Raw genomic sequence first — 14,833 nt, 5'->3', positions numbered from 1 at the left:
CACCTATCCCAGGAAAGGGAAAAATAAGATAGGAGAGGAAGGTAAGTACAAAATAGAGATGGCTGTCTCCTTCTAGGAAGGATATATAACTATCAGACCTGCAATGGGTCATCTGCATCTCACAACCAAACTTAATGACTTGTTAGAATATCGTATCTCTATTTTAAGGGTATTCAGATACAGACATAATCAATAGAAGATAAATATCCACTTTAGATTTATATCTATGACTGAATTCATATTCTAAGGATACAATCCCAGAATAATAAATCTCAAAAGCTATTATAAGAGGAAAAAGGGAAACCCTTTGCTTAAAATGGTTAAGAAACCTATTCATTCTTAAAAAGTCTCAGAATAAAATTTTAAGAATGCCATATGAACAGTTTATGTAAGGAAAAGATTATCTAAACCTCTGTCACACACACACACACACACACACACACACACACAAAAGAAAAATTCCTTTAAAGCCCTTTGAAATATTTCATAAGGGCACAGGAATTACGAGAAAAATTTGTAAAGGTTATCTTCTCTAATACTAATCAAATTCCCATTTTAAAAAGTAGGCTATTAAACTCAAAGTTCCACTGAAAACTCAAATGCTTGTATTTCATTAAGACATAGTATAATAAAACACAAAGAGAAAACATAAGAGACAAAGTTTTGCCTTATAGTTATTATCCGGTCTCCTGTCTTGTCTTTCTGCTTATCAATATCTATGTGTGCACCAGTGAACTCTCGAATAGCATTAATATTACAGCCTCCTCTTCCAATCACTCTGGATATCACAGTTGACGGAACAGATACTTTCTTTGACCTGTTTAAAAGTTACAAAGATAAATTGAGATTTATCATTAGTATCAGTGGTTATAATTAAAATATAAGGAGAGAGGCTTACTAAAATATACTTCTTTGAATACAGAATAGATTATTGTTGAATCAGCCTCCTCTCTTCTTACTCTAAGTGATAAAAGGCATCTAAGAGTGACAGGAGAGAGACAGAGTGAAAGTGCGTGAGCAAGTGCTTTACGATAGCTTCCAAAAAACTATGTTTTTTTGTTCCAAAAAAAACAAACCAAAGACGGTTTGTTGTTTTTTGACATTCATCTTTCATTAGTATCTATAAAGCACATACTATGTAGACATGCACTGTGTTAATGCAAATACTAATGGCAAATAAGATAAACGTAGGTTCCTGCCCACATGTATTAACTATGTAGACACCAAGTAGGAAAACCACAACACCACACCACAAGTGCTCTAATAGGGTATCATAAAGACACACTGGTTGGGGCACCTAATCCAGCCTGAAGAAAAAAGAAAGGCTTCTTGTGGGCACTTCTGGGTGTTTGACTCAGATTCTTTTTATTCTCTAATATATAACTGAAAGGTTATTAAAAGTGCATTGTTTCCTTGCTTTCTTTTAGAGGTATTAATTATCCACAAACATGGAAACTTGCTAAAGGATGTTTAATCATGTGAGGAAAAAGATGACCCTGCTGGAATTTCAAAAAAGCAAAACCTAAAAAACAAAACAAAACAAAACAAAAAAACAAAAAAGCAAAACCTGTCTAACACTTGCAAAATGCTTTACAATTCTAAATATTCACAATTCAGAAAAGTTACATATATATTTCTGACCAGCCTTAATTAAAGAATGTCTCTAATAGAAATATAGTATAAATATCAATAAATTTAGAGAATGAGCCAACCATGCTTTATTGGCCAAGTAAATTATTTATTCAGAATGGGAGATTAAATATTAAATTAAAATGCTGTATATTTTAAAAGGTATGACCCCTGCCCTTTTATGTACATAACTAAGTTACTTGATAATTCCTTTCTCTCCAAAGGGCAAAATAATCAGTCAGTGATCATTATCTTCAAAATAGTTATGAAATTTCTTAGTATACCACAATATAAAATACATGCAGAATAACTGAATTATCTTACTTTTGTATAGATAATGCTCTAATGTTATGATCGATTTCAGTTAGTTCAACAGTGTTTATACATGAATGAGTGTATGTATATGTGAATGAATATGAGAGAGAGAGACAAATGAAGATAGAGATCGTGGTAGGGGGAGACTTTGGTTAAAAATACAAAAAAATGTACAGTGCATTTTGGGATTAATAGAAGTCATAAGTTTGGTTTATTATAGCTCTTATTTCAAATAATCAAGAGCTTAATTTTTTTATTGAAATTTCCACAAAGTTCTTTAAAACAGGTTATCAAAAACTGAAAATAGATCTTCTGTGGTATCTTACCACCTCTTAGTTTCTGAGATATTGTTTTACTTTTGATATATATAATTCAAAAAAATCTCAAGCAAAATATAATCAAATATTACAGTCCTAAAATCCTTAAAATAAAGGCATCCCGTGGCTTAAAGACAAGAATAGTTTAAAACCAATACTTATTCATTCTTCAGATATTTACAAGTATGTAAAAGATACCACATACTGGGCTGTGATATTACAAAGTTGATTAAGACACAATCTATTATTAACTTAAAGAACTTAAATTAGTTCTCTACCAAACAGCAATACCTGGGGGTCAAGCAGGTATGACAATCATCCATGTAATTTTTTTGTAAAGTCTAGGTACTTTTCATGTAAAATCTCCTAATTTTAAAAGTATTGAAGTTTGTTTGTTTCCCCATCTAAAATATGGTGTAAGCTATCTCTGTTGGCTAGATTTGGCCTTGGACCATCAGTTTGTTTGCAACCTTTGGCATAGTTAGAAGAATCTAACAGTAAGGTAAACAATACTTCACATAAAAAGAATGAGAAAAACAATTAAAGAATTGAACACTCACCTTCTTACAACTTCCTTCCATCCTTCTTCCCTCTTTTGTCCACGCTTAGGACTTGCTACTGTTAACTTCCCATTTGGAGAGGAAAGGGGAGATGGGCCAGATTTTGTGCAAGTAGACAGAGAATTACTGGTTACTTCATTGACCGTTTCTGACAATCTTTAACAGAGGGAGGAAAATACATTAGATATAGAACAAATGAAGAATTTTAAATGACAGAGGCAATTTGTTACATAATTTTATTCTTTTATTTATTGTTGGGATAAATATGGTAAACAAACAAGGAACTTATTTTTCACTTTTCAATATTATTATACCACGAAGAGCCAATTTTTAAGAAAATACTATTGAGAGGTCAAAATCAGTAGAGTTGAATTATAACAATAATCCTGAGAAACCATAATCAATACTTTTTGTGGGCTAAAATTTAACAACCAAAATAAAGAAGTTACGTAGTAAAAATAATTTTATCTTTCATTAACACAAACTTCAGCTATTTTGCTTATTCTTCAACTAAAGTGAAATGGTGACTTCTTTAGCACAAAGACAAACCCTTATTTTGCCAATTGCTTATTTGCTTGCCTTACTAAAAAAAGTTCATCAGCAAGGAATCTCATCTTGATACTATAAATAATAAAAATGAAAATTGGAACTAACTTTATTGAAGCCTTGCCAGAAACAGATTTTCTCTCCTCCTTTGGAAATGTCACCAGAACTGAAGGCTGTTTCTTGCTGGTCATAGTGGTGGTTACCACTGCAGGTGAATGATTGTCACTCTTTCGGCTGCTGTTGCTGTTACTACTTTCATCACTGCAGCTGGAAATCCTCATGTTATCACTGTCCCCACTCTCGCTGGTACTGCTGCTCTTGGACTCGCCGTTTACCTTCTCTGGCTGACTATATGAGATTGGTAGTGGATCATCAAATATAATCTGAACATTTTCTGGAGTAATTTTATTTTTCCTGTTTTTCCTCTTTGAACTGGTTGTAGTTATGGTGTTATTTCTTTTACCATGGGAACCTGCCAAAGTTGTCCAGGTTGCAGATATACCTATGGTAGTAGTAGTTGTGGCACTTGGAGGCTCTGTCAAGACTTCAGGCTCATCTGTAAAAGTAGCAATGCCAGCAATACCAAATTAGTAACTTCTAAGCATTTTTAGAATATATTTAGCTTTAAGCACTTGAAGAACAATAGTCAGGAGTTACTTTGCACCTACTGGATAACTATGCAAAGTCATCAATCATTCCAGCATTCATTAGAAATGAGATGGATATGGCATCTATTTCTCCTCTCTGTGCCTAAATCCTAAACAATAGTAGGCAGTTATAAAAAACATTTTGGGGACAATTTGGGAAATATGAACTGTATATTACATATTATGTAATTATTATATTTCATGGGTGTAATAATGTTATTATGGTTACATAAATAATGTTTTTCTGAGAAATACATAGTTAAGTATTTAGTAGTCATTCTGCATGGGGTGTCCAACTTACATGAAATATGTTCAAAAAGAAGAAAAAAAATGAACTAATGAGCCAAAATGTTACAAGAATCTAGGTGACAGAAAGGTATTCACTATACTAATCCATAAGGTTTTTTAGTAGTTTGGAGATTTTTCAAAATAAAAGGCTGAAGGAGCGGGGAATCACACACACACACACACACACACACACACACACACACACACACTTGGTGGTTTAATGGCAGTGGTTTCTCCTCATAAAATTTTCATATGAAATAATCCTTTAGTTAGAACCTAGTTAAAATAATTCCTTCATTTTGAGAAAAAAATATAAATGTGGTTACGATAATAAATGATATTATGGAATTGCTCAATTTCTAAGGTATTACAAATGGTATTGTGATTATGCAAGCAAATGTCATTCCTAGGATATATGTTGGAAGTTTTGTAGGTGCAATGTCAGGATATCTACAACTTACTTTCAGACAGCTTAGAGGAAAATATGCATATATACTGAGAGAGAAAATATAAAGCAAACACGGTAAAATGTTTATTTTAAAAATCTACATGGAGGGTATTCAGGTGTTCATTTTATTATTCTTTCAACTTGTCTGTAGCTTTGAAATTCTTTTCTTTTTTTTTTAAGATTTTATTTTTTATTTATTCATGATAGATAGAGAGAGAGAGAGGCAGAGACACAGGCAGAGGGAGAAGCAGGCTCCATGCGGGAGCCCGACGCGGAACTCGATCCTGGGACTCCAGGATCCCGCCCTGGGCCAAAGGCAGGCACCAAACTACCGAGCCACCCAGGGATCCCCATGTAGCTTTGAAATTCTTCAAAATAAAAAGCGAGGGAGAAGTCAATAAATGAAAATAGCATATAAATATTACAAGGGCTTAATGATTTAGAAATCTACTTTTACCTTAACTTTTTGATATTTAAGGAAATATAATTCTGAATATATTACATGAATCAAATTAGATGGTAACTTAGAGAAAATACCTTCAACTTTATGCTTTTCTTTTTCTTGAGCAGCTTGGAGTTCAAAGTTCTCTTTATTTTTGGCTTCAATTTCTTCTAGTTTTCTTCTTTGTTCTTCCTTTTTCTTTCGTCTCTTCTCCTTTCTTTTTTCTCTTTTGGCAGCCAAAGCCAGCCTTCGGCTTTCTTCTCTTAACTGTTAAAGGATCAATAAAACAGATTTACCTTGTAAAAAAAAAAAAGTTTTCACATAATGGTCATTTTATCATAAGGGAACTAAAATACTACAAAATCCCAAATCATCTAGTTCAGTTTATTGTTTGATCAAGATCATAATCAAGTCACTGTAAAGAGAAAATAATATTTTTATATGTCGAGATCAAATTAATGATAAAAACCAATCTAACTTTAAAATGGGTGAATGATACATAGGTTTGTAATCACTTAAGAAGAAATATAAATAAAGAAGAAATATAAGTAAAGATAAGTTACCATGTTCTGTTCATTAATTTTGCAAAACTAAGAAAGATATATCAACAAAAGTTTGGGAAAATTAGTTCCTTCCTAGACCACTGTGGGTATAAATATTTACATTTTAGGAAAGGTAATTCGAAAACTTCCTATGAAAATCTTAAGCTGCTTATCCTAACAATTTATTCTATAAAAAGACTGTAATAAAAAAATTTCCACTGTAAAACTGATTATAATGGCAATAAATGGGAACAAGGTAAATCCAGCAATGCCAAGGGTAGGGGGAAAAAGGTAACAGAAGTATACACTCACAAAATACTAGACAGCTATTACAAGTGTTATATACTTGGTATTCTGCTCCCAAATTATACTGGCTAGAAGAAAAGAATATACATTGCAGACCAATGATCCCACTTATTGGGAAGGGAACCCTTTTTATGGCTTTATTTGTAGAAATTGAGGAAAAAACTGAAGAGGATACAAATCAAAGCTATTGAGTACTCTAGAATGGGACTGGAAGAAGGTAGCAGGAAGATAGTGGCTTTCAACTTTATTTAATATAACTGTTCATTGTTTCTATTTGTGAAAATGGTTACTTTAATAGTCAAAAAATTAAGAATAACTTTAAAAGTATAACATCTCTTAATAAGTGATGTTCACATTAAATTTTCTTCTTTGATTCATAAAGTGATAAAAATTATCTTCAAACTCTTTGTTTTCCAGTTTTTTAAAAGACGTTTTCAATCCATGTACTCCCTTCCCATAATCTAGTGTTCTGTGTATCACCTGTGTATTTCAAATACATGCATTAAAACGATGACACTTAGTTTATGGAAAACGTCACAATATCCTAACCAATGAAACCAGAGCTCAAATATAAGGTCAAAAGACAAATTAGACGTCATTTCATCTTTTAAGTTTTCTGCTTTTGCTAGACATTCTTGCCTTTTCAAATTACCCGTCAGGTACCTAAAAGGTTTTGTACACCTGGAAAGTTTTTACACCCTGGGGCAGTGTACCATAATTATATTCTCTTGGGTGAAGGATAAATCTTTTGTTCCTGAAAAGGGAAATAATTAAGGAGAATCTGTAGAACACTGGTGCTTTCTCAGGCAGAGGGATTTCTGGAAAGAATACAAACAGGAAGTTAAAGATCTAAAAATTGTCTGCAAGGTCACCCTAGAGAGTTTTGCTAGTCCTCCAGAAGTATACAAATTCCAGTCTGAAGACCAGTAAAAGAGAAGCTTTTCACCTTGCAGAAGGACTGAGAAGAAAACACTGGTGACCTTCACTCTCCAGTACATTACATAGGAAGAGGAATAATATCTAACCCAAGAGTCTGAAAGAAAGAAGTGTAAGTGACTCTGCTCATTGGAACCTTGCCTAAATGGAGCTAGCTGCCTGTCCCCAGGAAACGTGCTTTCTCCCTCTGAACTCCAGTGAGGCTGTCCTGTCTAGCTCTGACTTTGACAGAATGAATAGGTTAAGTGGAAAGGAAAGATAAGTCAAAGTGGGGTGAGGGGTATGCCAGAAAAACATTTTCCAAGCAACTGTGGCGAAATAAAACACATTTTATCTATATCATGTCTGTATAGACAGAAAAGCCTTAAGAAAGGTTTATGGTGGATCAAAATAACAAGTGAAATTTAAGACTTTGGTTAAGCCAGGATGGATTTTTGGATTTGCTGGATTTCTTAAATTTGTCTGGTGATAGGTGGTCATTGTGATTGGTATCAAGCAGGAAAACAACTATTTTAAGAATAGACAAATTTAAATCAGAAAACAGATCCATTTGGCCTAGATGTGATTGAAGGGCTAAGACAGGTCTTAGTCTCTGGGGGCTGGGTCTTAGGCATGCAAGTGCCCCCCAAGCCTTACAGAGTTCAGTCAGTGGAGGCTGGTCCTTTGATAATAGTAATTCTGGATTATCACACTCAGTAGAATTCAGCTCCAAAGGAGAAGGAGATGGAGGAATCAAAAGGATTTTTAAGACTGGAAAATAAACTTAGGTGATGAATGACCCAAGAGAAGGGGGAAAGTGATATATACGACAAAGTAAAAGGAACTCTCAGACTGTTTTTGAATAAGGGAAACCAGATCTAGTTCACTAGATGGACTGGTTACAAAATGTTTATTTAGTAACTGAGAGTAATATGAATAGAAATTGGGGGTGCGGTGGGGAAATGGAGTGGGGAAAGCCTGATAGTTCTGAAGGAGAGGATGGATTGGAAGTCAGAGGATAGAAGAGAAAGTAATAGTGGTCCAGATGAATGGGAGAATGAATTAAACCAGGGAAATACAGTATAATTACTGGGCAGCATTAAAGAATTTATTGTCACCAACAATGTAAAATTCATCAACAGGGCTGAATGTTTTTTGGATTTTTCTCCTACACATTTAGTAACTAGGGTACATGTCAGAGTAAGAAGACAGAAAAGAGTAAGGAACAGTGAAGGGAAGGGTGGTAGGCTAAATGAATCCTAGAATACACTGGTAGAAAGTATTGTCAAGATTGTTGCAGGGAGAATTCTAGAAGAAGTAAAGCCGAAAAGATGATCAGAGAATGAAATGTATAAAATTAAGATTGTAGTATTGGCATATTAAAAGCTCACGCGATGGTTAAAAAAACAACTGAAAATGTCTAATAGGAATACTTTAAAAATACATCCTATATAGCCCCCTAAGAGGTAATGCAACTTTACAAAGAAAAAGGTAGGGGAAGAAACAACAAGTAATAAAGTGGAGGAGTGAAACAAATATATCAAAAAGGCAGACCAACAATATCTACTAAGGATACCAACAGTCATGAGTATAATAACTTCATTGTTAATGTCCTAAGAGAAAAAGCAATTAACTGCAAAAGAATTCCACGGTCCAACCAGATGAAATGCTCCAAAGCAGGGACTCTTCTACATAATAAACACCTAATAAAAAAATGTTTGCTGAACAAGGATAAGGGAAGCTGATAAATAAAATGGGCAGTATTTTCAGCAGCAGTTTTTATTAACCTATTAGCCCCAAATTTCAAATTAGAAAGGCTGACCAAATAAGCACTTTTATATAAGCAATAAATTACGTACATAAGAACCTTCAACTTAGACCATTCAACAAAACCAACTCCAATGATGTTCCTACATCCGAAATGGTGGGGCCAGAATACACTGTTTCAGAGGACAAAAAAAACAAAAACAAAAAACAAAGTACAAAAAAAGTGTACTTTCTCAGATATAAGTCATAGGTAAAAAACAGTGAACCAAACTCTATCAGATCCTAATCTGATAATTTTTCAAATAAAAATACCGAGCCAGAGTTCAGAAGAACCTCCTCTGTAATCTAGAATTTAATATTATGGAAAACTATGCAATGACATTTGAAGGAAGTTCCTTTTGACTTGCTTTATTTATTTATTTTTTAAAAGATTTTATTTATTCATTCATGAGTGAGAGAGAGAGGGAGCCCAATGTAGGACTTGATCTGGGGACTTCAGGATCATGCCCCGGGCCGAAGGCAGGTGCTAAACCACTGAGCCACCCAGGGATCCCCCCTTTTGACTTTGCTTTAAATCTGAGGTTCTTGAAGCATGAACAGTGAGGTTAGGAAATATTCCAAAGAATTCAAAAAAATGATACTTGTGTTGCTGACAATAGCAGGAAAATATTCTGGAATAATCAAATTTAAAATATACTGACCCAAGTGAAGAAACTTACTCTACTAAAATAAAAGCACCAAATATAAGGAAATATGTATAAGGATTTTTTTTTGTAACATTATTTGTAGTGACAAAAAAACTAGAAACAAACTTACTATGGAGTATATTCTGCACTTATTTAAATCACTATCAACTGACAATATCCATCAATTGCTGAGAGAAGGCAAAGTAAGTTATTAGAATAATGTGTTCACATGACTCTTTTTTTAAAAAAAAGTATACTACCTCCCTTTCTGTGAATAATCATTTGTGGCACCACTTTGTGGTATACGCATTGTAGTAGTAGAATCGAACAAGATAATTAAATAAAATACAGGTTTTAGAATGTTATACAGTGAAAATAAAGAAAGGAAGAAGAATAGCAAGAGTGATTGTGGAAGGGAGACTAAATAAAGTAAGAGGCAACTGAAGGGACGGACATTCAAGGCAGATGGCACCCAAGAGCAAAAAGAGGACTGTCAGTATGGATGGAGCAGAGTGACCAAAGAAAGTAATAAAAAAAAAAAAAGATATATATGTATAAAATATATATACATAATATAATATATATTTATATAGATTTTTATAAAAAATATTTTATATATATTATGTATATATACGTATATAAATATATATTTACGTATATATACACATGTACATACATATATATACATATATATTACATATTTATACATATATAAATATATATTTAAATATACGTATAAAAGGGCAGAGAGGTGAAAGAAGTATTGTGGGTGGGCAGATCATGTACATTCTTAAAAGGCTTTATAGGTAATTGCAGAGATGTACACTTCAGTTACCATACCAGGTTTCTAACTTTAGTTAAATGTTACAATGGTGACATATGTTTTTCTTTAGTTATCTTTCATAGTTTAAACGAACACATCGTTTATAATAAAGAAAAAAACTGAAGGTGATTGAGAATAGATATTTTTAAAAAGATGTCTCCTGTAAATTGCTTCCTGACTTTATAATCTAAAAAGATGCAATAAATTCCTAGATGTGTTTAAAGTAATGTGTAAATATCAAAGGCATGAAAAAATTAAAGATTTTGTTTAAAAACCAGTATCTAGGGATCCCTGGGTGGCGCAGCGGTTTGGCGCCTGCCTTTGGCCCAGGGCGCGATCCTGGAGACCCAGGATCGAATCCCACATCGGGCTCCCGGTGCATGGAGCCTGCTTCTCCCTCCGCCTGTGTCTCTGCCTCTCTCTCTCTCTCTGTGTGACTATCATAAATAAATAAAAATTAAAAAAAAAAAAAAACCTTAAGTTTAAAAAAAAAAAAACAAACCAGTATCTATGACTCTGCTATAGAAAGGATGCTTTCTAGATTTATAAAAATGCCAAAAGGAACAATATCATGAAATAACTTGCTTAGAGATGGGACAGTTCTAAGTTAGAAAAATAGGAGAGTAATGCCAAAACAGGGTATTATAATACTTTGGGAAGAACTAAATGGTAGATGATATTCAATTAAGAGTGGGAACCTGGGAATTTGGAATGGAAAAAAAAAAAAAGGTTCAAATCCTACCCTAGCTTAAGCAAGTTACTTAACTTCCCACTGATTTAGTTTCTCCATCTGTAAAAGGAAGGTAGTAATATTTTTTAGTGAGAAGACTAAAACAATACATATTTTATCATACAACTTGGCCCCATAATATTGTTTGGTATGTAGCAGGCATTAAGTAAATATTAGATAAGACTGAATATGAAAATAGGCCAAGTAATAGTTATATAAGAAATATAAATATCTACCTCTCAGTGTGCTCATAATCTTTTAAAATTTCAAAACAGTCAAAAAAACTAGTTTGTTTGATCAGAATTTAAACCAGATTTTAAAATTTATTTTTAATTAATTAATTTTTTAAAGACTTTATTTATTTATTCATGAGAGACACAGGGAGGAGAAGCAGGCTCCATGCAGGGAGCCCAATGAGGGACTCGATCCCAGAACTCTAGGATCATGCCCTGAGCCGAAGGCAGATGCTCAACCACTGAGCCACCCAGGTGTCCCTAAGCCAGATTTTTAAAAAATGAAGAATCTCCAATATTAAATATATTTTCTGAAATATAACACTGTATTTTCAAATCTAAATTAGAAAAGAATCTTTAGAATAATTCATATTTTGTTTATGTAAGTTGAAATGTATAGTTTAACAAAGTCAGCAAGTACAAAAAGAATGGAGCTGATTTAAAACAAAAAGGTTAAAATTATCACCATATATCCTTAATAAATTTATTTATTTTTTAAAGATTTATTTATTTATTCATTCATTCATAAGAGAGAGAGAGAGAGAGAGAGACAGGCAGAAGGAGAAGCAGGCTCCACGCAGGGAGCCCAACGTGGGACTCGATCCTGGGTCTGCAGGATCCCGTCCTGGGCTGAAGGCGCACTAAACCACTGAGCCACCTGGGCTGCCCTCCTTTATAAATTTAAACAGCACTTGTTAAATTTTATAGCAGTTAGAAAAATTTTATAGCATTTTTAACCTTTTTATAAAAGATGAAATACAGCAGAATATGTATGCTAACTCTTTTCCTGCTGTGATTACTATTTGTATTACATTCTAGAATACAAAGTTATTGAAAGGAAGGGAGAGAAAGGAGGAGCTATGGAACTGTCAAAACCAAATGTTGTTTGGAGTATTTTACTCCGTGTGGGAATAGATGATTATGATGTTGTTCTGCCTGAAAGAGAAAAGTACAAGAGAAATCATCCATTAAAAAAAAATGTATTCATTAAACATTCCACCAAGTGGTTGTAACTTACTGGTTGGTTATGTCATAGTAATTCATTTGGTACTTCTGATAAATTTGTTGGCAACAAATTACAGAGGGTCTAAGATCAATGAAAGGTCAGTTTGGTTGAGGATTAAGAGATCATTTGTTGAGATAAGACTAAACTTGATTAAACTTGATTATTGAGGCTAGGTTTTCTGACTTCCAGATCAATGCAATTTCTATAATAAAATTTCATTAATTTGATTACAAAGAAAATTCTTTTAATGTTACTTAAAAGTCATAATTCTACCTGCAACAAACTTGGAGGAAAAAACACGTGTAAAAGGTAAGGCAAAAACAAAATGAAACAAAACCAGAAAACAACAGATTATAAATTAAGGCTTGGAAGGCAAAGGAGAAAGTAGGTATTTTTCATATGTAAAGGTTTTCATTACCTTTTCCAAGTCTAACTCTTCTAGTAAAATGCTGGCATTTTTGTTTGCTTCAGCAGCCTGTCTATCTTTGGCTTGTACTATTGATTCCATACAAAGATGACACTTCTTCAGCATCTCCTAAAATAAAAGATTAAGATGTTTGCAGCCTCAAAAAACAATTCACATTTAGAGAGATTCCTGAAAACACGAAGATAATTAAGGTACTTGAATGAACATAAAGAAATAAAAATCAGTGCTAATGCAAAAAAGGGTACAAATCATAATCTAAATGGTGTATATAAATAAATAAACCTTTAAAAAATAATCTCTACACCCAACAGGGGCTCGAACTCATGAGCCAGAGAACAAGAGTCACATGCTCTACCAACTGAGCCAGCCAGGCACCCCAGTATATGTTTTTTAAAATACATAAGCAAATACCCTCTACTGTCCTTCAAAGTAATATCCATTTGACTGGTACTTTGGAAACCAGAATTATTTACTCCAACATTTCAATGGAAGAAATCATACAGCAAACAAAGCTGCTATAATTTATGCCAGCTGGTTAATAGGCGAAAGGAAAAGGTCAGTGTCAACAAAGAAAATGGGTTTAAAAAATTTTAAGTACTTAATGGACAGGAATTGTTTTCAAGGTTTAAGCTTTGTTGCTACAACTTCATGTGCAAGAATCATGCTTAAAGAAACTGTAGACATGGGTACTTACGTACTTTTCTCAGTGATTCCATTCTTAGAACACACTACTTTACCAGGGAAGGGCTATTTCCCATTGAAACTAAAGCCTTACTTTTAATCTCCCCATCCCTCCAAAAAACCAGGAATGATAATTACCATAGAGGAATGTAGAGTCAGGCAAGACAGTGAATTAGCTATTTTAAATAAAACCCATGAAAAAAGAGTGCTTACTATTATGTAGTAATTGCTGAAAAAAATGTAGTAGAAAGACATTTTTAAATTTATTGACCTCATTTGCATTTTTCAGAGGCATGTCTTAGGATTTTATTCAAACTTAAGTATAAACCCCAAGTCAAAACATCACCAGGGAAATATCCCAATTAGATCTCTAATAGGATTTATTTAACGTTCCCTACTTTTCCTGCAAAAATTCTGGCCAATTCATTCTTAAGCTGACAATTACTCCAACTTTCATATTAAACTAAAGACATTTAAATTTTCTTGCCATGACTGTAAAAAGTGCTATGCTCAGTTTTGTTTAGGTATTTTAAAAAAAATCTACTGGGAGTATTCCTCTCAGAAAAGGTATCAGTTCAGATAAACATATATATATATAGGTTATAACATTAATGAATAACAATAATATTTGCTTTAGATTATTTAGTGGTTACATAAAAATTTAATTAGTTCAAGTACTATTTAAAAAAATAAAATTCTATTACAGAGAATGTTTTATTGCTTCTTAGGTAAGAAAATAATCTGAAGCATCTTTGAAATAGAACACTTCATTCTCATATACTCAGATAAATGAAGATTTCTATATATAACACATTATTGCTTAGACTAAGGCTTTTTCCTTAGTGCAAGACACACACACGCAGACATGTGTGCATATGTGTATATGTATACGTGTATGTGGGTATATCCAAATGAGATCCCTAGCTCATATAGTGGGATGAATTTAATGCATATATTACCTTATCAGTGATGGTTGCTATGTATCTCATACATTCAGAATCTGATGGAAACTGATTGACTTCTTTGACTAAGTAGCGCACCACCTTCACATGACCCTAAAAAATAGATACCAATGTCAGATTGAAAACAGATTCTAATAGGATTCAGTAAATCTATAGTCTGTCTTATCTAAGATTACTTTGATATCAGTGCCACAAAATAAAGTCTTAATTAGATACTATTTGCACTGTAAATGAAAAGGAGACAGACTTTGGTTCTGGTAAGTTAAATCTACACTGTTCACATTCATTCCACCCTCCAAAAACAGTACAGAATAACCTGATCTAAAATTCTAAATAACAATGAATACAAAAATAAGCCAGAAATCAGTATGAAGAAATGAGGAATATGTCTAAAAGAAAAAAAAACAAAAAACAAAAAAAACCTCATTTGTTTCTAATAACTCATTAAGTGAGCATCCTAATTCTAAGCACTTAAAGAGTAGAAATAACAATTTTGTTCTTTATTTCAGATAAAAATTGAGTGCACAGCACTGTACTAGGAGCATAAAAATAAAATACGCTCT

General features: G+C 33.0%; 1 protein-coding gene across 9 annotated transcripts in view; it reads right to left on the bottom strand.

Annotated features, from left to right (window-relative positions):
* ANKRD17 (ankyrin repeat domain 17) overlaps nt 1-14,833 on the bottom strand; it is a 155,420-nt gene that overhangs the window by 15,392 nt on the left and 125,195 nt on the right. For all 9 annotated transcript variants that reach the window (XM_072748797.1, XM_072748795.1, XM_072748796.1 and 6 more), the window contains 6 exons: nt 14,268-14,363; nt 12,619-12,735; nt 5,288-5,459; nt 3,476-3,923; nt 2,822-2,977; nt 668-817 (listed from right to left, as the gene is read on the bottom strand). In XM_072748797.1, coding sequence (XP_072604898.1) covers nt 668-817; nt 2,822-2,977; nt 3,476-3,923; nt 5,288-5,459; nt 12,619-12,735; nt 14,268-14,363 — 1,139 coding nt within the window. The remainder of the gene's footprint in view (nt 1-667; nt 818-2,821; nt 2,978-3,475; nt 3,924-5,287; nt 5,460-12,618; nt 12,736-14,267; nt 14,364-14,833) is intronic.

The sequence above is a fragment of the Vulpes vulpes genome, chromosome 2 (genome assembly GCF_048418805.1).
Source record: "Vulpes vulpes isolate BD-2025 chromosome 2, VulVul3, whole genome shotgun sequence".
NCBI classification, from domain to species: Eukaryota; Metazoa; Chordata; class Mammalia; order Carnivora; family Canidae; genus Vulpes; species Vulpes vulpes.
Note: the sequence above shows the minus strand (reverse complement) of the source record. Positions and strands in the feature narration are given on the sequence as shown.